Raw genomic sequence first — 23,296 nt, 5'->3', positions numbered from 1 at the left:
TCATAACATAATAAATTTGTAAATTACAAAGTCACTTAGGTATTTAAAATAAAACAGTTGTGCTAATGCAAACAGTTTGAAGGCAAAATGTATGAACATTGAAAAAGGTTGACAAATGTATGACAAATCAGGCTTAAGATTTTTTTATACAAGTATGGAGTAATTGAGTACAAGGAGAAAATTATCAAGCATGAAATCAGACTATTATTATTGTTACAAAATCATATCTGACAAAATCGAATCACTATCAAATATTATAGAAGAATATATAAACTTGTTCACATAAAACCAATAGAAATAGTTAATAATGGAATAAAGGAATAAGTGGAAGGAAATGAAATAACTATGAAACACTGTCCCAGGTTAGGGGAGGGTTGAGGGCTCACAAATATGTTTAACCCCGCTACATTCTGTATGTGTCTGTCCTAAGTCAGGAGCCTGTAGTACAGTGGTTGTCGTTTTTCATAAACTGTTTTGTCATAACTTAGGCCGTTAGTTTTCTCAATTGAATTGTTTCATATTTGTCATGTTGGGGCCTTTAATAGCCGACTTTACGGTATGAGTTTTTCTCACTGTTGAAGCTCGCACAGTTTCCTATAATTGCTTACCTTGTCAAAAATAGGGGTACAGCAGTCAACATTGTTTTATAATATTAATCACTATAAAAAAAAAAGACAAATATGTCAACAAGGAAAAACAAAATGGCATATAGACCAAAGCACAGAGGCAAAAATATACAAGAAAACAATGACCATAACACAATGGCAGGGTGTTTAAGTACTGAGCCACACCAAAAGATCACAAAAGGGTATTACAAAAAAGGGATAAACAGTAAAAGTAATTTACGAAGACAAATAAAAGAACATCACAACACATAATAAGGATGATAAAGGTCAGTAAATCTTTACTTCAAGACCATCATGTATTATTGGTGAAGTTGATAAGGAATATTTATCAACAAGGTCTTGGTATCTTCTGATGAATTTTAGCAAAAGACTCATCAGTTATGATTGAATAAAGTTATACAAGGTAAAAATCAAGCAGGAAGTTGTATAGCGTTGAGCTGATATACCAACAAACAACACATGCTACAGATAGCCTGACTTAGTACAGGCCCGATATTTAATTATTTGAAAATAGTAGGTTTTTAAATGTTTTCTGACATTTGATATGTTCTCAACTATTTGAAAATATAATATAATCAAACATTTATCACTGATCTGTTTGGATTTAAACTTCTGTTTTCTGATGGATGAAAGATAAGTTTATTTAACAGAACAGATGCGTTATGTCGAAAACATTAGTTGTGAAATAAACCATGTTATGTAGCATCAATTATATTTACATAATAACCGCATATCGTTGCATTTTTGTTCAAAACTATATTTATGAAGAGACATTATGTACATTTAAAAGTAGCTGTCTGATAAACACCATATACAACAAACTAATGTCAAAAAATTCAGAAACACATTGAGGACAAGATTCGGTCACTGAACTAGTTATTTCATATGTGCATACTTTATTATTCATTAGACTTTTGAACCTAAATTGACTATTAAGGTAACATGTAACAACTTTAAGAGATTAAGGATGTTTGCTCCTCATTTTTTTGAATTTTTGCCAGATTTTCGGAATCCTCTGGTTTTAACCATGTATTAACATTAAAAAAAATGCCCACTGACCCCTACTTTTCTTTTCATATCTTTATTACATATTGTTTTAAAAGACATATTTCAAAATCTCATGAAATCCTTGTTATTTTATCATTGTTTTTAAACAAAAAAGGTGCCAATGTTAAATGTATGAAAAGTCTAGAGAGAATTATTTCCCGCCAAATTTTTAATGGCTTATATCTCGAAAACAAGCGCACGGACCCTCCATTTTTCCCTGCTTTTTTAGTAACTTATTTATATACTATCAATTTATAACAGTCTTTTAAAAAGCTTGTTATTTTTAAACAGAGTAGCGAACATCCTTAACATACACAATTATGACTGAAATGAAATTGATAATAACCTAATTGCAGCTATGTAAGTTATTCAAAATTTATCAAAACAGTACATGTAGTATATTGTATCAAGTTATGACATTCCCTTTAGGTTGCACTTTGTAAATACAGCTGTTTTACAAACAAAGCCTCTTTTAGGATATCTACTAGTGATAGATTTTTTGTTTACCTACTGGTTGTCAGATATGATACTATGTTGCATCTCAAAGAGACACATCTTTGGAACTTTACCAGTATGAATACACATGGATAGCGGTTAAATTAAATTCTGAGAAGGACCAAATGTTAAGTGAGAGGAAATACATAATTTCAGTATACATGTAGGTTTAAATTCTTGGAAGTTTGAGGCATAAAATGTTGAAAATATGCCGCACAGCCATATGTTTTGACCCTTGAAAAAACAGTAGTGCATATGTACTTTTCAATTACTGGTTCCCAATAATTATATTAAGATACATTAAAATTATTTTATATGAATATAGAATATGTCATGGCTGCTTCATAATTATCATATCTGTTATGGAACGACCACTCATAGGGGGATTTGTGTTTAGGAATGAATACTCGTAAAAGGGGTACATGTTTAAGCTTTTTCTTTGCTAAGCATGACACTCACACATGACATAATATAAAAGATTGTTATCACTAATATATTGTGATTCCTTCACTTTGATGGTTTAAGTGACCAAAATCATTTAACATTGGATTGACAATACCTCCTTCTATTCAATGTTTACTAGTGTTTGTCCTAGCTGTTTTTACCTTGTCGTGTAAAGTTTTTTTCTGAAGAAAAAATACATTTATTTTATTTCAAGCATTTATGAAGGATTGAGATATCTGTGCTCGTAACTAATGTCTTTTCTATTTGATCTGCTAGATCTGCATAAACTTGGTCTTTGCGTAGAGCTTTTAGAAATTCAAAAAATACCTGTTCCTTTTTACGTAAAAGCATGTCAATTAACGTCCTATTCTTCTCCTGTGGGGTTTCACCAGATTCTATCTTCTTCCCATCATCAACTGACAATACCTCTCTTGACATTAGATGATCTACTATGTTCTCGTGTTGTATATCAGTGATGATCTTGAGATAATTCTTCTGTATACGAACTTTATACAATGGAACATTCCAGTCTGATAAGCCTACAAAATATGAGGAACTTTTTTTTTTTTATTGACGTTTAATGACAAAAAAACATAAAAATTATTAAGTTTTGAGAATATATTACATAATGTCAAATATCTCGTCCTTTTTACTAAAAAGGTCATCGGAAGATACCAAGACCTTGTTGATAAATAGTTCATAACAACTTCACAGATAATACATGATGGTCGCGATGTAAGGTTCTAGTACTGAAGTTGTTTATCATCATAATTACGTTTTATAGTTTTTTTTTGTCTTTGTAAATTATTAACGTTTACTGTTTGGTCCATTTTTGGTAATATCTTTAGGCGTGGCTCGGTACTTGTACATCCAGGCATTGTTTTGTTGTGCTGTGGTATTTTTTTTTATCCTTGTGTTTCATTTTTTACGTATGTGCTTTGTCTATATGTAATTTTTTTTTTTACTTTTTTGACATCTTTGTTTGTTTTTTTAAGTGATTGACATTATATCACAAAGTTGACTGCTGTAACCCTATTTTCTACATTTATACCTATTATGTCTTGTTTGTTTTGTTCACACATTGTTGTCAATGTAATGGAATTTTATGCGACTGTCATACAAGTGAGAGGTTTAGCTAGCTTTATAACAAGGTTTAATCCACCATTGTGGGTATAAGGAAATGTCTGTATCAAGTCAGGAATTAGACAGTTGTTTTCCAATTGTTTGATTTGTTGGAGCTTATGATTTTGACAATTGGTAAGAGACTTTACGTTTTGAATTTTCTCTGGAGTTCTGGAGTTCTGGAGTTGTGTTGTTTTACTTTTCACAAGTAAACATTTTATAGTCATGTGCAATGTCTTTAATAGTAATCTAAATGTTCACATGGAATGTTAGGTCGATAGATCTTATGTTTCTTTAAGTAAATTGTACATATTGCATAATTTAGATTTATAATAAAATAAAAAATGGAAATGGGGAATGTGTCAAAAAGACAACAACATTATAAGAAAAAAAACATTTTTTAGAGAGAATGTAATAATACATAGACATGAGATTGGAAATATAGAATGTGCAATGATGTGTGAAAGAGACAACAACCCATCAAAGAGCCAAAAAAAGCCTCATGCTACCTATGGGTTTTCAACAAAAAGAAAATAAACTAGTTCAGCGAAATCAGAGCTACACTAAAATTCGAAACATGAATGAACCAAAACTAGAAAATACACAGGACTAGAGGTTCATGATTTAGCACATGTGCATAAATGAGACAGGGTCACACATTTGTTTGTGATATCTGAACCCTTTCCCTAAACATCTAGCTAACGTGGAATAAACACAGTAAAACTTAGTTGAAACGAAGTTGAAGCCGATGTTTGAATAGGTAAGAGAAGAAACTAATGAAGCAACATGATAACATGAATTAACATAAGACTACTACCAGTTACAGTTTCAAGTCATTAAAATGAACAGATGATTTTGTCCTCATCATATAAACATTAAGCACAACCCCTCATGTTAGGGGTTTACACAATATACACAATTTATGGTTAATTGCTACTTTTTTTTTTCTTAATCTGAAAATAAAATTTACCAAAACTGATATCTTTTCATTATAAATGTTTGAAACTTTTTTATGCACTTGTAATGAAATCATGGTTCTTTAAGTACCTGTTACCAACCAGGCATATATGCATGACCTCAGATGACCTCAGATGAATTTTGCTGTTTTAGGTCGCTTTTGGTCATATAGCTTTTCACGTGTGTATATATCATGTATATCATGGGCTTTATACGTGTGTATATATCATGGGCTTTTCACGTGTTTTTTCACGGCTTTGTTGTTACAAGGCTTTACGACAATACAGATGATTTCAGCTTCCCAATTGGGAACTTTCCATTTCTATGTAACAACATTCCAGCAGTGTCTGCATATATCAGGAGTATATATCTCCCAGTCCATACGATATTCCAGAGCTTCTGTTTCCTATCATGATTTCCTTGAAAGAGGGATGTTGCTCATAAAAAAGCTATTCAATCAAGAGTTCCAAATGGTGAAGTGGAAATCATGATACCGTCGAAAATTTTACGGACACCACCAGATACGCTTTTTGAACTAGATGTTGTGAAGATGTGTTTACCTTAATGTGAAAACAATTCTTATCATGCAGTGATCAGTGGTGATATTTGATATACACATGCTTCAAACAATACAAAAAAAAAATCCCAAAGCAGCTGGGGAACTGTTGCACACCTCTATTTTGAATGACTAAGTTAAAAGAGCATCCAGTTATACCAAAGTATTATAATTTCAGTATCAACATATTTGCTTGTGTTTATAATAAACCCTTCAGCCATACCTTCATTTTCAGCAGATACTAATGTTGTACTTGGACTCGTTTCCTGTGTATCACATTTCAAATCATTAGCGATATCTTCGTATCCATAATTAAGTAATCCATCAACAAATACACTGTACACAGGTTCTTTTCTTTTAATCACAATATCCAGCAATGCTTTGTTTTGATCATCTTGTTCCGAATGTTGTTCAATACAGCGTCTGTCATCTACTGATATCACCAGATGTGTCATCATATGATCTAAAATTTGACTGATTTGTATGTCCTGTATGATTCTGTCTGCATTATCTCTGATTTTATCTGTAATTGTAGTAATACAAAATTTCGTTTAGCGTGTAAGTTGACTTAAAATATCAAAATGATTATATTTTGTATTCAGTAAGCATACTCCATGCACTGATTTCTTTTCAAATATGTATTGTCAAGCAAACCAACAGTCTGAACTTTAATTCAAGTTTTGAAATTGCACCCATACAAAATATGGAATATAAAAGTTGAGCACAGCTCAAAGTCTCAAGACAGTATCTTTTTCTGTGGAAGAACCTTCAACTTTAGCCCGCAGATATGATATTCCTGTGGTCGTATAAAAAACTAGAGGCTCTTAAGAGCCTGTGTCACTCACCTTGGTCTATGTGCATAATAAACAAATTACACAGATGTATTCATGACAAAATTGTGTTTTGGTGATGGTGATGTTTGTAGATCTTTATGTACTGAAATTCTTGCTCCTTACTATCTATAATAAACTTGGCCCTTTCGTTACAGAGGAAAATATTTTGTAAAAATTTACAAAAATTTACCAAATTAATGAAAATTGTTAAAAATTGACTATAAAGGGAAATAACTCCTTATGGGGTCAACTGACCATTTTAGTCAAGTTGACTCATTTGTTGATCTTACTTTGCTGAACATTATGATGTTTCCAGTTTATCTCTATTTATAATAATATTCAAAATAATAACCAAAAACCTCAAAAAAAATTTAAAATTACCAATTCAGTGGCAGCAACCCAACAACAGGTTCTCCAATTCATCTGAAAATTTCAGGGCAGATAGATCTTGACCTGATAAACAATTTTACCCCCATGTCAGATTTGCCCTAAATACTTTGGTTTCAGAGATATAAGCCAAAATCTACATTTTACCCCTATGTTCTAATTTTAGCCATCTTGGTTGGTTGGCCGTGTCACCAGACACATTTTTTAAACAAGATACCCCAATGATGATTGTGGCAAAGTTTGGTTAAATTTGGCCCAGTAGTTTCACACGTCACATGCCTTGTGAGAGAAACAAGTAAGAATGATATTGACGTCACATGATTTGTGAGGGTAACAAGTAAGAATCATATTGACGTCACATGCCTTGTGAGAGAAACAAGTAAGGATGATATTGACGTCACATGCCTTGTGAGAGAAACAAGTAAGGATGATATTGACGTCACATGCCTTGTGAGAGAAACAAGTAAGAATGATTATCAAAAATATATTCAACACGTTGAGGAAAGTATAAATTAGAGGAGAATGATTTTAAAGTTAATGTGATCTGTCATCAATAGCTTACTTCGCTTTTCCCATAATTTTGTTGGTTTTTTCATCATTTTTCATTATAACATTATAAGCAGATATCAAGGTTACCGTATATTAGACAGTCAGGGGCGTTACTTAAACAAGTTATTTTTTTTAATTACTTATATAAGTAATTTTTTATTTTAAAAATAATAAAATTACTTAATAGAGTTATTTTAATTTTCAATAGAAACATAGACTAAACGTAGTTTTCATGATTTTAAACAACATTTTATTTCATAAAATAAAGAATTGATCAGATTTGAGAGGAGTATAGAGATAAAGGGTTACTTTGAAAATAATGGCAAAAATATTACTTGAATAAGTTATTTTAAACATTTGTGAAAAAAATAGCAATTACACTTATCTAAGGCACATATGTAATTGATTTAGGTTACAAATTATAAATAACTTCAGGTCTTTATTAATTCACAAGTATCTATCTACTTATATCAGTCTACCTTCAAGATTTTAGAGGAAAATGATAATTTGATAGTCCCAAGAGACCAATCTTTGACCCAGAAGCGTCGGTATGAAAGATAAGTGCGTCGGAAAGTTAATTAGTGTTTCTGAAGAATTAGTTTTTATATATCAAGGGAAAAATAACCAGATAACTGTGAAAATTATGTAAAGCTAGTAAAATCTGTATTCTTGGACACCTATAAACATAATATTCAGAAAAATAACTTATATAAGTTATATTTAAATTAGCCTCGTTTTCAAAATTACTTGTATAGGTAATTTTAATTGTTACTTGTTTAAGTAATGCCCCTGACTGTTAGAAACAAGTAATTATAAATAATTTCAGCCAGTATCTGAATAATTAATACTAGATGATTACCTTCAACTACTGGTGCTGCAGGTTCCTGTAAATGGGTGTCAGGAGTAACTTCTGGGGATGTCTTTGACATGACATTCTACAAAAGAAAAATATGCTATAAACTATCATGCCCCATGTGAAAACTTGTCAAATAGTTTAATACATATATTTTAAAGGCCCATTTGTGTCTATGAAAATAATGATTTTAAGAAAAATTTCAAATTTGCCCATAATTGCTCTTCAACTTTGTACTTGTTTTGGCTTTCAAACTTTTTTGATCTGAGCGTCACTGATGAGTCTTATGCAGACGAAATGCGTCTATAATGGTGTATAAAATTATAAGCCTGGTACCAATGATAACTATTTACACCACTGGGGAGATGCCACTGCTGGTGGACGTTTCGTCCCCGAGAGTATCACCAGCCCAGTAGTCAGCACTTCAGTGTTGACATGAATATCAATTATTTGGTCATTTTTAAAAATTTACTGGTTGCAAAAGTTTAAATTATTCGAAATACTAAGGATTTTCTTATCCCAGACATAAATTACGTTAGCCGTATTTGACACAACTTTTTGGAATTTTTGGTCCTCAGTGCTCTTCAACTTTGTACTTGTTTTGGCTTTCAAACTTTTTTTATCTGAGCGTCACTAATGAGTCTTATGTACACGAAACGCACGTCTGGCGTATAAAATTATAAGCCTGGTACCTTTGATATAACTATTTGCACATAATATTTGGAAAATGCATAAAAGATCAAGAAATACATACGTCAGACACATTATTCTTTATAGAGAAGTTGGGAATACATATTTTCGAGTTGTTCGTTTGACCCGAGGCTGATGATACAACCCACACTAACTAACACTTGAGTTGTGTGATGGTGACCTCGGTCATAAATCCTAATGCCCAAATAATAGACGACAAACAATATTTTACTAATGATTTGTAATGTGATGTCCTTTTTCAAATTCTTTTTTTTCAGAAGCAGTTATTGCTAAGTTCGAAAACAGTAGTGTTATCAACCATACTCTTAATGGAGAAAATGCATCATTTCTTAAAGTATGTTTTATTTCTCCCATTGTTTAATTGCAAGAAAATAGCACATATTCAGGTTTTCAGATTTTAGGCTCCAATCTGGCAATATGTGTTGTAATGCAGGTAATGTGGCTACCTTTCTTTGAAATGATCAATCAGTTAAGAAAAAAAATCAATTGTTTTCTGATTTTTGAGATTCACCGTTTTTTGCTTTAAAGGTGTAAGACCATCAATTCAAAATCCCTACCTATTCCAACAAATTTTTCATTTTTCAATTGTCACAGCTTTCTAAATTTTTTACCGTATAACTTCATAGAAAGCAGATGTATGGTAAAATGTACATGTATTACCTTTCTATCTGCCAATTTTTAATCCATGTTTAATGTTTTCACTTGTAGTAAAATACCAACAGTCGGAAGGTAACTACTAAACATAGCCCCTTATTTTTCTGGAAATCTTAAATACATATAGTATTGAGCGCATTAATCCTAAATTTTTAATGCAAACTCATGAGCAAGTAAATTATGTCTAAAAATGGTTTAAATATATTTCTCTCTCACTAAAAGTTTCATTTCTGCAAACTTTTTGGTTAGTTTAAGTAAACAATGACATCAAAAGCACTATATATTTTTTAGGAAAGGACTACTTGAATATAGAACTTTACAATTTAAATTGGAGTGAGTGAATTGGTGGTCTGACATCTTTACAACTATGCCATATCTCACTATAGAATTTACCGCACACTGCTTATTTAATGATGATGTGATTTAATTGTTTTGTATGTAATTTAAAAAGGTTGTGCAGGAAAGTTACTAATTTCATAGAGGTTTAATCTATGTAGGCTTTGTCTACCTGCTACATACTGAAAGGTTTAAAATCTATACTCAAGTTGACAGCATACTTAACATTTTGTAAAGATGTGCTTTTTGTTTTAATATATGATTATTACATATTTGCATAAACATGTAAATCGACCTTTCCGCACAGAAGTACGCATTATATATACATAAAAGGAGATGATGTGATTTATATACCTAGGAGATACCAAGCTGATGACACAAAAAATAAGAGACATCCAACAGATGAGAACACAGATTTTAAACATTTGTCTTTCACATATGCCAACATGTATATTAGGCAACAAGCTTGGAATTGTTAACTTACATTGTTAACTGACAACAAATATTACAATGACATTGAAAACTACAGGCAACCGTTTTATTGTAATTTCTTTGTACCAAGTCTATTTTATCTCTTATAATCTGTGAATATCTTTTAAAGTAAGACAAGACTATTTACCTTAAGGAAGTCCATCACTTCTTTCTTCTTCTCTTCAGAATGATACTTTGATATTAATACCAGATCATAAGGAGTCTTACCCTGAAATACAATCAAATAATCTTTCATTAATTATACACATATATATCTTTTATTTCAAAAACTGCAAAACATTAAATAATATGTAACTGTTGCATTATTTTACCTATGCAATGCAGAATGTTGTCTTATTTATATATACTTGAAATAAAAACCAGTGAACCTAAACCAACAACAAATATGAAGTGTCATTATAAAGAGATCAATGAATAATATTTGAGATTTTGCTGTTAAAGAAATTATTGAATGATTGGTGTAGGGTGTGTTGGTGAAATGTGATAAGATGGTAGTGTAAGATGTGTTGCTGGAGTATGATTAAATGGTAGTTTTGTAAATAGTGTATGATTGGTGTAAGATGTGTTGGTGGAATGTGATTAGATGGTAGTAAGATATGTTGCTGGAGTATGATTATATGTAGTTTTGTTAATAGTGTATAATTGGTGTAAGGTGTGTTGCTGGAGTGTGATTAGATAGTAGTTAAGATAAAAGTGTATGATTGGTGTAGGGTGTGTTGGTGGAATGTGATTAATTAGTAGTTTTGTTAAATGGAGTATGATTGGAGTAAGGTGTGTTGCTGGAGTATGATTATAAGGCAGTTTTGATAAAAGAGTATGATTGGTGTAAGGTGTGTTGGTGGAATGTGATTAGATGGTAGTTTTGTTAAATATAGTATGATTGGTGTAAGGTGTGTTGCTGGAGTATGATTAGATAGTAGTTTAGATAAAAGTGTATGATTGGTGTAGGGTGTGTTGGTGGAATGTGATTAGATGGTAGTAAGATGTGTTGCTGGAGTATGATTATATGTTGTTTTGGTAATAGTGTATGATTGGTGTAAGGTGTGTTGGTGGAATGTGATTATATGGTAGTGTTGTTAAATATAGTATGATTGGTGTAAGGTGTGTTGCTGGAGTATGATTAGATGGTAGTTTTGATAAAAGAGTATGATTGGTGTAAGGTGTGTTGGTGGAATGTGATTAGATAGTAGTTTTGTTAAATAGAGTATGATTGGTGTAAGGTGTGTTGCTGGAGTATGATTAGATGGTAGATTAGATAAAATAGTATGATTGGTGTAAGGTGTGTTGGTGGAATGTGATTAGATAGTAGTTTTGTTAAATAGAGTATGATTGGGGTAAGGTGTGTTGCTGGAGTATGATTAGATGGTAGATTAGATAAAATAGTATGATTGGTGTAAGGTGTGTTGGTGGAATGTGATTAGATAGTAGTTTTGTTAAATAGAGTATGATTGGGGTAAGGTGTGTTGCTGGAGTATGATTAGATAGTAGTTTTGATAAAAGTGTATGATTGGTGTAGGGTGTGTTGGTGGAATGTGATTAGATAGTAGTTTTGTTAAATAGAGTATGATTGGTGTAAGCTGTGTTGGTGGAATGTGATTAGACAGTAGTTTAGATAAAAGTGTATGATTGGTGTAAGTTGTGTTGGTGGAATGTGATTAGATAGTAGTTTTGTTAAATAGAGTATGATTGGGGTAATGTGTGTTGCTGGAGTATGATTATAGAGTAGTTTTGATAAAAGTGTATGATTGGTGTAGGGTGTGTTGCTGGAGTTTAATTAGATAGTAGTTTAGAGAAAAATGTATGATTGGTGTAAGGTGTGTTGGTGGAATGTGATTAGATAGTAGTTTTGTTAAATAGAGTATGATTGGTGTGAGGTGTGTTACTGGAGTATGATTAGATAGTAGTTTAGAGAAAAGTGTATGATTGGTGTAAGGTGTGTTGGTGGAATGTGATTAGATGGTAGTTTAGATAAAAGTGTATGATTGGCGTAAGGTGTGTTGCTGGAGTATGATTAGATGGTAGTTTAGATAAAAGTGTATGATTGGTGTAGGGTGTGTTGGTGGAATGTGATTAGATGGTAGTTTAGATAAAAGTGTATGATTGGTGTAGGGTGTGTTGGTGGAATGTGATAAGATGGTAGTTTAGATAATGCATGATTAGCGTAAGGTGTGTTGCTGGAGTATGATTAGATGGTAGTTTAGATAAAAGTGTATGAATGGTGTAGGGTGTGTTGGTGGAGTATGATTAGATGGTAGTTTAGATAAAAGTGTATGATTGGTGTAGGGTGTGTTGGTGGAATTTGATTAGATGGTAGTTTTGATAAAAGAGTATGATTGGTGTAAGGTGTGTTGGTGGAGTATGATTAGATAGTAGTTTAGATAAAAGTGTATGATTGGTGTAGGGTGTGTTGGTAGAATGTGATTAGATAGTAGTTTTGTTAAATAGAGTATGATTGGTGTAAGGTGTGTGGCTGGAGTATGATAAGATAGTAGTTTTAATAAAAGTGTATGATTGGTGTAGGGTGTGTTGGTGGAATGTGATTAGATAGTAGTTTTGTTAAATAGAGTATGATTGGTGTAAGGTGTGTTGGTGGAATGTGATTAGATAGTAGTTTTGATAAAAGTGTATGATTGGTGTAGGGTGTGTTGGTGGAATGTGATTAGATGGTAGTAAGATGTGTTGCTGGAGTATGATTATATGTTGTTTTGGTAATAGTGTATGATTGGTGTAAGGTGTGTTGCTGGAGTATGATTAGATGGTAGTTTAGATAAAAGTGTATGAATGGTGTAAGGTGTGTTGCTGGAGTATGATTAGATGGTAGTTTAGATAAAAGTGTATGATTGGTGTAGGGTGTATTGGTGGATTGTGATTAGATAGTAGTTTTGTTAAATAGAGTATGATTGGGGTAAGGTGTGTTGCTGGAGTATGATTAGATAGTAGTTTTGATAAAAGTGTATGTTTGGTGTAGGGTGTGTTGGTGGAATGTGATACAGTATGATTGGTGTAAGCTGTGTTGGTGGAATGTGATTAGACAGTAGTTTAGATAAAAGTGTATGATTGGTGTAAGTTGTGTTGGTGGAATGTGATTAGATAGTAGTTTTGTTAAATAGAGTATGATTGGGGTAATGTGTGTTGCTGGAGTATGATTAGATAGTAGTTTAGATAAAAGAGTATGATTGGTGTAGGGTGTGTTGCTGGAGTATGATTATAGAGTAGTTTTGATAAAAGAGTATGATTGGTGTAAGGTGTGTTGGTGGAATGTGATTAGATAGTAGTTTTGTTAAATAGAGTATGATTGGTGTGAGGTGTGTTACTGGAGTATGATTAGATAGTAGTTTAGAGAAAAGTGTATGATTGGTGTAGGGTGTGTTGCTGGAGTATGATTAGATGGTAGTTTAGATAAAAGTGTATGATTGGTGTAGGGTGTGTTGGTGGAATGTGATTAGATAGTAGTTTAGATAAAAGTGTATGATTGGTGTAGGGTGTGTTGGTGGAATGTGATTAGATAGTAGTTTTGTTAAATAGAGTATGATTGGGGTAATGTGTGTTGCTGGAGTATGATTAGATAGTAGTTTAGATAAAAGAGTATGATTGGTGTAGGGTGTGTTGCTGGAGTATGATTATAGAGTAGTTTTGATAAAAGAGTATGATTGGTGTGAGGTGTGTTACTGGAGTATGATTAGATAGTAGTTTAGAGAAAAGTGTATGATTGGTGTAGGGTGTGTTGCTGGAGTATGATTAGATGGTAGTTTAGATAAAAGTGTATGAATGGTGTAGGGTGTGTTGGTGGAATGTGATTATAGAGTAGTTTTGATAAAAGAGTATGATTAGTGTAAGGTGTGTTGGTGGAATGTGATTAGATGGTAGTTTTGTTAAATAGAGTATGATTGGTGTAGGGTGTGTTGCTGGAGTATGATTATAGAGTAGTTTTGATAAAAGAGTATGATTGGTGTAAGGTGTGTTGGTGGAATGTGATTAGATAGTAGTTTTGTTAAATAGAGTATGATTGGTGTGAGGTGTGTTACTGGAGTATGATTAGATAGTAGTTTAGAGAAAAGTGTATGATTGGTGTAGGGTGTGTTGCTGGAGTATGATTAGATGGTAGTTTAGATAAAAGTGTATGAATGGTGTAGGGTGTGTTGGTGGAATGTGATTAGATGGTAGTTTAGATAAAAGTGTATGACTGGTGTAGGGTGTGTTGGTGGAATGTGATTAGATGGTAGTTTAGATAAAAGTGTATGATTAGCGTAAGGTGTGTTGCTGGAGTATGATTAGATGGTAGTTTAGATAAAAGTGTATGAATGGTGTAGGGTGTGTTGGTGGAATGTGATTAGATGGTAGTTTAGATAAAAGTGTATGAATGGTGTAGGGTGTGTTGGTGGAATGTGATTAGATGGTAGTTTAGATAAAAGTGTATGATTGGTGTAGGGTGTGTTGGTGGAATGTGATTAGATAGTAGTTTAGATAAAAGTGTATGATTGGTGTAGGGTGTGTTGGTGGAATGTGATTAGATGGTAGTTTAGATAAAAGTGTATGATTGGTGTAGGGTGTGTTGGTGGAATGTGATTAGATGGTAGTTTAGATAAAAGTGTATGATTGGTGTAAGGTGTGTTGCTGGAGTATGATTAGATAGTAGTTTAGATAAAAGTGTATGATTGGTGTAGGGTGTGTTGGTGGAATGTGATTAGATAGTAGTTTTGTTAAATAGAGTATGATTGGGGTAATGTGTGTTGCTGGAGTATGATTAGATAGTAGTTTAGATAAAAGAGTATGATTGGTGTAGGGTGTGTTGCTGGAGTATGATTATAGAGTAGTTTTGATAAAAGTGTATGATTGGTGTAAGGTGTGTTGCTGGAGTGTGATTAGACAGTAGTTTAGATAAAAGTGTATGATTGGTGTAGGGTGTGTTGGTGGAATGTGATTAGATGGTAGTTTTGTTAAATAGAGTATGATTGGGGTAATGTGTGTTGCTGGAGTATGATTAGATAGTAGTTTAGATAAAAGAGTATGATTGGTGTAGGGTGTGTTGGTGGAATGTGATTAGATGGTAGTTTTGTTAAATAGAGTATGATTGGTGTAGGGTGTGTTGCTGGAGTATGATTAGATAGTAGTTTTGATAAAAGAGTATGATTGGTGTGAGGTGTGTTACTGGAGTATGATTAGATAGTAGTTTAGAGAAAAGTGTATGATTGGTGTAGGGTGTGTTGCTGGAGTATGATTAGATGGTAGTTTAGATAAAAGTGTATGAATGGTGTAGGGTGTGTTGGTGGAATGTGATTAGACAGTAGTTTAGATAAAAGTGTATGATTGGTGTAGGGTGTGTTGGTGGAATGTGATTAGATGGTAGTTTTGTTAAATAGAGTATGATTGGTGTAGGGTGTGTTGCTGGAGTATGATTAGATAGTAGTTTTGATAAAAGAGTATGATTGGTGTGAGGTGTGTTACTGGAGTATGATTAGATAGTAGTTTAGAGAAAAGTGTATGATTGGTGTAGGGTGTGTTGCTGGAGTATGATTAGATGGTAGTTTAGATAAAAGTGTATGAATGGTGTAGGGTGTGTTGGTGGAATGTGATTAGATGGTAGTTTAGATAAAAGTGTATGATTGGTGTAGGGTGTGTTGGTGGAATGTGATTAGATGGTAGTTTAGATAAAAGTGTATGATTAGCGTAAGGTGTGTTGCTGGAGTATGATTAGATGGTAGTTTAGATAAAAGTGTATGAATGGTGTAGGGTGTGTTGTTGGAATGTGATTAGATGGTAGTTTAGATAAAAGTGTATGATTGGTGTAGGGTGTGTTGGTGGAATGTGATTAGATGGTAGTTTAGATAAAAGTGTATGATTGGTGTAAGGTGTGTTGCTGGAGTATGATTAGATAGTAGTTTAGATAAAAGTGTATGATTGGTGTAGGCTGTCCCCTAATAAAAAAAAACAATCAGTTTTAAGAAAACTGTGTTCATTCATTAAGTGTATTAATAAAAAGGTTAGTCCCTCCATGTAAACGTTAAGCACAGACTGATTTCTTCATACAATGTATTTAGTTTAACCTGTTTATATACAGGTATTTCATCATAAAGTTGTACTTTATTATATATTATCTGCGTCTGTTCACTCTCAACTATTGTATTTGTATTTATATTGTAATTGTACTTTCTCTGTTGACTTGAATTTAGTTTTTAGAGAACAACATATCTATCTATCTATACACATGGAAAAAAGTATTGCAACACCAAATTGAAATTCAAATTAAAAAAACACTTTTAATTTTTTTGTTAAATAATTTGTTGAAATAGAACTAGTTAAACATTATTTAAATATCACCTGAGTTTAATCAATAAATATCGACTCAATGAGTTCTTATCTGCACATGCAGCTACTGTACTCGTAAACAGTAAAACAGCTGTTTTGATCCTCTGTGTTTTCAACACTTAAAATAACCAAGTTTATAAATTTATGTTATTGACACCTTGTAATTGGTCATCCACAACTCATTACTGCAGCAAGATGACAGATATCCAGAATGAGGGAAGCAGGTATGTCGCTGTGATAATTGCACGTACGGTATTGTTGGTCATCACCATTCCATTATAAGTCATTTTGAGAATAAAAATCAGGCAAGAAACGATGTTAATGACCTTCCGAGGTCAAGAAGACCCCCAATCACATCTGCTAGGGAAAATAAGGCATAATGAAGGTTTGTCAGAAGGAAACCCATTGCAAACAATACAATCCTAAAAAGAGAATGATGACCATACAGGAGCCTTTAAACAAGAATTGTTCGAGATCGACTCATCGCTACTGGTTATCGTGTGAAAATACCATTGCGGGGACCTTTGCCTACGAACAAACACACAGATGCCCGTATCCAATATAGTGCAGAGCTCGCCAAAGTCGGAAATTAGCGTCGTGCAAGAAGATCCATTGTTCCAATGGAATTCGGTTTATGTTCCTTGGCCCAATCGTGGCCCGAATTTGAACCATATCGAGCATATATGGGACACTATTTGGCGTTAAGTGCATGAAAGGACACCCCAGTTCAAACAAGTCATGAAATAAACAATACCCTTCGTCAAGAATGGTATTGTTAGCTTAGCAACAAATTAGTCGACTTGTGGCAGGAATCAGAAGACGTTAAGATGCGGTTATCCGTTTGAATGGAGGCTGCGCACAAAGCACTAATTCTTTGGCGTATAACGATCAACCATGATGTGAACAATCATCTAAAGATTAATTTTGAAATGTCTGACATTGTAAAGTTCGACTACAGTAAAAGTTGTAAAATGCTTATTTTTGTACAAAAAACACTTCATTTTGTTATAAAAATTTTGGTTAGATAAAACTTTTTTTTTCCATACATTTTTTGTTCGTTTTAAAGCCAATGTTATCATTAACTACTTTTCAATATTATTTTACAAATATTTTATCATATTCCATCCAAAATATGAGACTGATTTTTCAAGTTTTGAAAAATCAAGGTGTTGCAATACTTTTTTCCATGTGTATAATAAGATTGAAACTGAATATTACCTGTTTTGATTTCACCCAAGGACTGCATCCTTGATCTATCAACCATTTTGTTGCATCAATCCCTTTCTTCTCAGCAGCAAGATGTAAAGCTGTTTGTCCATCCTAAAAAAATAAACATGTTAATGGTGACGTGTGATAACAAAATCATGAGAGGAGTCAAACAATTTACCAAATGTAAGAAATATAACATCGGGTAAGAAAATAGCCAATTATATTTGTGTATAAACTATTAAATGGTAGATTAAGATATATCAATTCAATGTATATTTTCTGATTCAGTGAAACAAAACAGGTAAAAAAATAGTAAACTCTTAATTATATAAGTGTATCAAGTCAAATTATAGCAACCCTTACTTTATATAAGTCTCACAAGTATTTGTTGTCCATTTAACATGAATGATAAACAACATGATCTTATGCTGATTCAGTAGAATGATCAAAGTTGAAAAAAAACTTTTTTCAAGAAACATTAAAGTGAGTAATATTTTCTGATTCAGTACGAAGAAACAAGAAAAATAAGACCCAACTTTATATAATTCTGTCAAGTATTTATTATTTTTAAAAGATGTTTAACATTAAATCTGTAGAATTAACATTATCTGACTAAAGATGTTAACACAACTCAATCTCTTTAACATCTCATTAAAATCAGATGTAAACAAAATATTTTTTCATCAGGAAACAAAATAAAACCTTAAGAATATGATTCAGTTCTGTGTTACGAATACAATGAGGCCCAACTTAATATAATTCTAACACATATTTGTTGTCCATTAAACCTGTCTGATTAACAACATGATTTTGTGTAGATTCTGTATAAAGCGGTGTTTGATCAGAGTAAGTTGATTAAATCTATCATTACCTCGTCTGTAGCTTCTAACTGACTGCCCTGAGTGACGAGGTACGTCACCACCTCGAGGTGTCCTCCCCAGACGGCCCACATTAATGGTGTCTCTCCTCTCTGTAATATCAACATATAACATACATCAAAACTTGTGTCATAAACTGGACAATGTTGTGTAATAAATATAAACAAAATATATATCACATGAATCAGTAGTCAAAACTCAATAAAATGACCAGTTACACTTTTATTTATATTCTACATAAAAAAACAAATAAACAACATGTTTTATTGTGAGATGTCAGAACTTTCATCAGAAATGTCAGGTTAAAAATAACTTTTTTCTAGAAACATAAACAATATTTCTATCAATGGACTCAGCTGGACAAGACAATTAAAATGAAACCCCACTTTAAATAATTCTATCAAATATTTGTTGTCCATTAAATCTGTCTGATTAACAATGATTAAGTAGAATGATCAACAGTTTAAAAAACACTTTTTTTTAAGAAATATTAAAAAAGGAATATTAAAACAAGTAATATTTTCTGATTCATTATGAAGACACAAGAAAAATAAGACCCCACTTTATATAATTCTGTCAAGTATTTGTTATTTTTAAAAGATGTTTAACATTAGATCTGTAGAATTAACATTATCTGACTAAAGAAGTTAACACAACTCGTTCTCTTTTACTTCTCATTAAGATCAGATGACGTTTACAAAATAATTTTTCATCAGGAAACAAAATAAAACCTTAACTATCTGATTCAGTTCTGTGTTACGAATAAAATGAGGCCCCACTTTATATAATTCTAACACATATTTGTTGTCTATTAAACCTGTCTGATTAACAACATGATTTTGCGTAGATTCTGTATAAAGTGGTGTTTGGTCAGAGTAAGGTCATTATATCTATCATTACCGTGGATGTAGCTTCTAATTGACTGCCGTGAGTGACGAGGTACGTCACCACCTCCAGGTGTCCTCCCACAGCAGCAAACATTAATGGTGTCACTCCAAGCTGTAATATTAACATGTAACAGACATCAAAACTTGTGTCATAAACTGGACAGTGTGGTGTAATAGATATAAACAAAAAATATATCACATGAATCAGTGGTCAAAAGTGAATAAAATTACCAGTTTGAAACACTTGTATTTATTTTCTACATAAACAACAAATAAACAACATGTTTTTTTGTGAGATGTCAGAACTTCCATCAGAACTGTTAGGTTAAAAAATAACTTTTTTCTAGAAACATTAACAATATTAATATCAATGGACTCAGCTGCACAAGACAATTAAAATGAGACCCCACTTTATATAATTCTAACAAATTTATATTTGTTGTCCATTAAATTTGTCTGTTTAACAATGATTACGTAGAATGATAAAAAGTTTAAAAAAAAAAAATTCAAGAAACATTAGAACGAGTAATATTTTCTGATTCAGTACGAAAAGACAAGAAAAATAAGACCCCACTTTATATAATTCTGTCTAATATTTGTTATTTTCAAAAGATGTTTTACATTAAATCTGTAGAATTAATTTTAGTAGTTTACAAAATAATTTTTTGTCAAGAAACAAAATAAAACCTTAACAATCTGATTCAGTTCTGTGTTACGAAGAAAATGAGGCCCCACTTTATATAAATTTAACAAATATTTATTGTCCATTAAACCTGTCTGATTAACAACATGATTTTGAGTAGATTCTGTATATAGTGGTGTTTGGTCAGGGTAAAGTAATTATATGTATCGTTACCGTGGATGTAGCATCTAATTGACTGCCGTGACTGACAAGGTATATCACCATCTCCAGGTGTCCTCTCTCAGCCGCGCACATTAATGGTGTCTCTCCATCCTGTAATATCAACATATAACATACATCAAAACTTGTGTCATAAACTGGACAATGTTGTGTAATAAGTATAAACAAAATATATATCACATGAATCAGTGGTCAAAAGTGAATAAAATGACCAGTCACACTTTTATTTGTATTCTACAAAAACAACAAATAAACAACATGTTTTATTGTGAGATGTCAGAACTTCCATCAGAACTGTCAGGTTAAAAAATAACTGTTTTCTAGAAACATAAACAATATTTATATCAATGCACTCAGCTGGACAAGATAATGGTCGAGTTCCGCAATAGCTATTCCGGTTGTTTTTCCATATACGTTAGAGATATCATTTTTATCATCTACTTCCAGGACGTCTCCCATCATCAACATATCATAGTAACCACAATCAACAAGACGCAATTCACAAAATTAACTTACTATTAACGATCATCGATAACATATAAAGGTAAACAGTTATGCTTTGGTATAGTACAACATATATACATATGTTTTAATACAGAATCGAACTTTTTTCATCTAGAAATATGGATTCTGACCCAATCTCCTATAGTTTTGTACATTTTTGGCGTAAATCTTTTACGTGAAAATCGTACACGGCAGGACCAGTATATCGCATTTGTATTTATATGTACCCTTGGGTTAAGACAGGTTGAGAACAACCCCCTCAATGAGGAATGTCCCTCAAACAAGGGTTTTTTTCACGTTGTGGATAATTAGACAAGAGTGCACACGCTGAAATGTCTCGCCTTCTGTACTAATCATTGATATTATGTTGATAGTCCTAAGTATAAAGCTAAGCTTTATTACAACTGTCACATAAACTTAACATTAACCAAAATAACTAAACAAAGACCAATGAACCTTGAAAAAGAGGTCCAGGTCAGATGAACCTTGCCAGGCAGACAGGTACAGCTAACAATGCTTCTATACAACATATATAGTTGACACATTACTTATAGTTTAAGAAAAATAGACCAAAACACAAAAACTTAACACTGTGCAATGAACCGTGAAAATGAGGTCACGGTTAAATAAAACCTGCTCGTCTCCGAGTCGACTGACATAAAGATCATAAAATATTTCCATACACCAAATATAGTTGACCTATGGCATATATCATTAGATAAAAAGACCAAAACTCAAAAACTTAACTTTGACCACTGAACCATGAAAATGAGGTCAAGGTCACATGACATCTGCCCGCTAGACATGTACACTTAACAATCATTCCATACAACAAATATAGTAGACCTATTGCATATGGTATGAGGGAAACAGACCAAAACACAAAAATTTAACTATAACCACTGAACCATGAAAATGAGGTCAAGGTCAGATGACACCTGCCAGTTGGACATGTACACCTTACAGTCCTTCCATACACCGAATATACTAGCCCTATTGCTTATAGTATCTGAGATATGGACTTGACCACCAAAACTTAACCTTGTTCACTGATCCATGAAATGAGGTCGAGGTCAAGTGAAAACTGTCTGACAGACACGAGGACCTTGCAAGGTACGCACATATCAAATATATACAAAAAATTTGAACTTTTTTTTTTCAAGTGGTCACTGAACCATGAAAATGAGGTCAAGGACATTGGACATGTGACTGACGGAAACTTCGTAACATGAAGCATCTATAAACAAAGTATGAAGCATCCAGGTCTTCCACCTTCTAAAATATAAAGCTTTTAAGAAGTGAGCTAACGCCGCCGCCGGATCACTATCCCTTTGTCGAATTTTCTGCAACAAAAGTTGCAGGCTCGATAAAAAACAGAAAAACTTCCCCTTTTTAACTAAAAAGAGGGGAAATTATTTATTTTTGAAACAACATTATAAAAGTGGGGTTTACTTTAATTATAAAGAGGAGATACAAGTGAATATTACCAAATTCTTGGACATGTTTTGACCATATAATATAAGATACTGATAGATATAAAGTTCTTTAGTTTAGGCAAAGTTTCATCAAATAATATAAATATGTGCCCTTTTGTAACAAAAATTGGTTTTTTTTTTAAATATCACTAGAAATGAAACTTTTCTCTAAGAAATATGCATCTATCTTGTATTACATGCCATAATATGGTTAAACATGTCCAAGAATTGCTTAATATTCACCTGTACTCCTTATAAAAGGGATAGACTTTACATTGAGGGGTTGTTCCCAACCTGTAAAATGGCTGTGTTTTCATCTCAAAATTTACTCTGAATACAGACAAACCTTTGCATCTGGAAAAGTTGTAAGGCATAGCCGAGTGTTTTAATATTAGCTATTATTAGTCTTAGAGTGCTAAATTTTAAGATAAAGAATATATAGAAAAACTAATTAAAAAAAAAGAATAGAGAATAATGGGATATATATTAAAATATAATGATTAGAGAATAATGTGCAAAAAGTAAAAAGAATGAAGATTAAGGAAAAATGACCTACACAATTAGAGAATAGAGAACAATGGACCCCATACAGGCCCTCAAATCATGCTCTCAGTTTTTAATTTTCTAAAACATAAAATCAATTTGCATTTTGTTTATCTTGGACATGCTATACTATGAAACTCAGAGTAAATTTTGAGATGAAAACACAGAAACACAACCTTAGCCTAAAGGTGACTGCAGGGTCAATATAAACCTTAGTCAACTATAAAGAGTGTGAAATACTACATGTCAGCTATAAATCTTCACAGTTAAATCCTCACTGCATCTTTGTCATATCAAAAATAAGGAGATGTGGTACTATTGCCAATGAGACAATCATACAGCCGAGTTCAAATGAAGTGGATGCAAGCAATTATAGGCAATCGTACATCTTCAACAATGAGACATACATATATATTACAGATTATGAATGTGTTGATATCCATAGATGTAAGAATTTAATCAGAAAACTACCAGGGTATATATACAACTTTTTTCACCAAATTTAGAACCTCAATAAATTCATCATAACACATGTTACTATGTGACGAAGTCTTAAGCTGTAGTTTGTTA

General features: G+C 32.4%; 1 protein-coding gene across 1 annotated transcript in view; it reads right to left on the bottom strand.

The window, feature by feature from the left end:
• Positions 1–1,874: 1,874 nt before the first annotated feature.
• Positions 1,875–23,296, bottom strand: part of LOC139495740 (histone-lysine N-methyltransferase EHMT1-like) — a 44,031-nt gene continuing 22,609 nt past the window's right edge. Inside the window, exons 5-12 of the mRNA XM_071284103.1 lie at positions 20,199–20,297; positions 19,356–19,454; positions 18,449–18,547; positions 17,587–17,688; positions 10,190–10,270; positions 7,876–7,951; positions 5,471–5,770; positions 1,875–3,151 (exon numbers count right to left, since the gene is read on the bottom strand). Of these exons, the coding sequence (XP_071140204.1) occupies positions 2,817–3,151; positions 5,471–5,770; positions 7,876–7,951; positions 10,190–10,270; positions 17,587–17,688; positions 18,449–18,547; positions 19,356–19,454; positions 20,199–20,297 (1,191 nt within the window). The 3' untranslated portion in view covers positions 1,875–2,816. The remainder of the gene's footprint in view (positions 3,152–5,470; positions 5,771–7,875; positions 7,952–10,189; positions 10,271–17,586; positions 17,689–18,448; positions 18,548–19,355; positions 19,455–20,198; positions 20,298–23,296) is intronic.

The sequence above is a fragment of the Mytilus edulis genome, chromosome 11, assembly GCF_963676685.1.
Source record: "Mytilus edulis chromosome 11, xbMytEdul2.2, whole genome shotgun sequence".
NCBI classification, from domain to species: Eukaryota; Metazoa; Mollusca; class Bivalvia; order Mytilida; family Mytilidae; genus Mytilus; species Mytilus edulis.
Note: the sequence above shows the minus strand (reverse complement) of the source record. Positions and strands in the feature narration are given on the sequence as shown.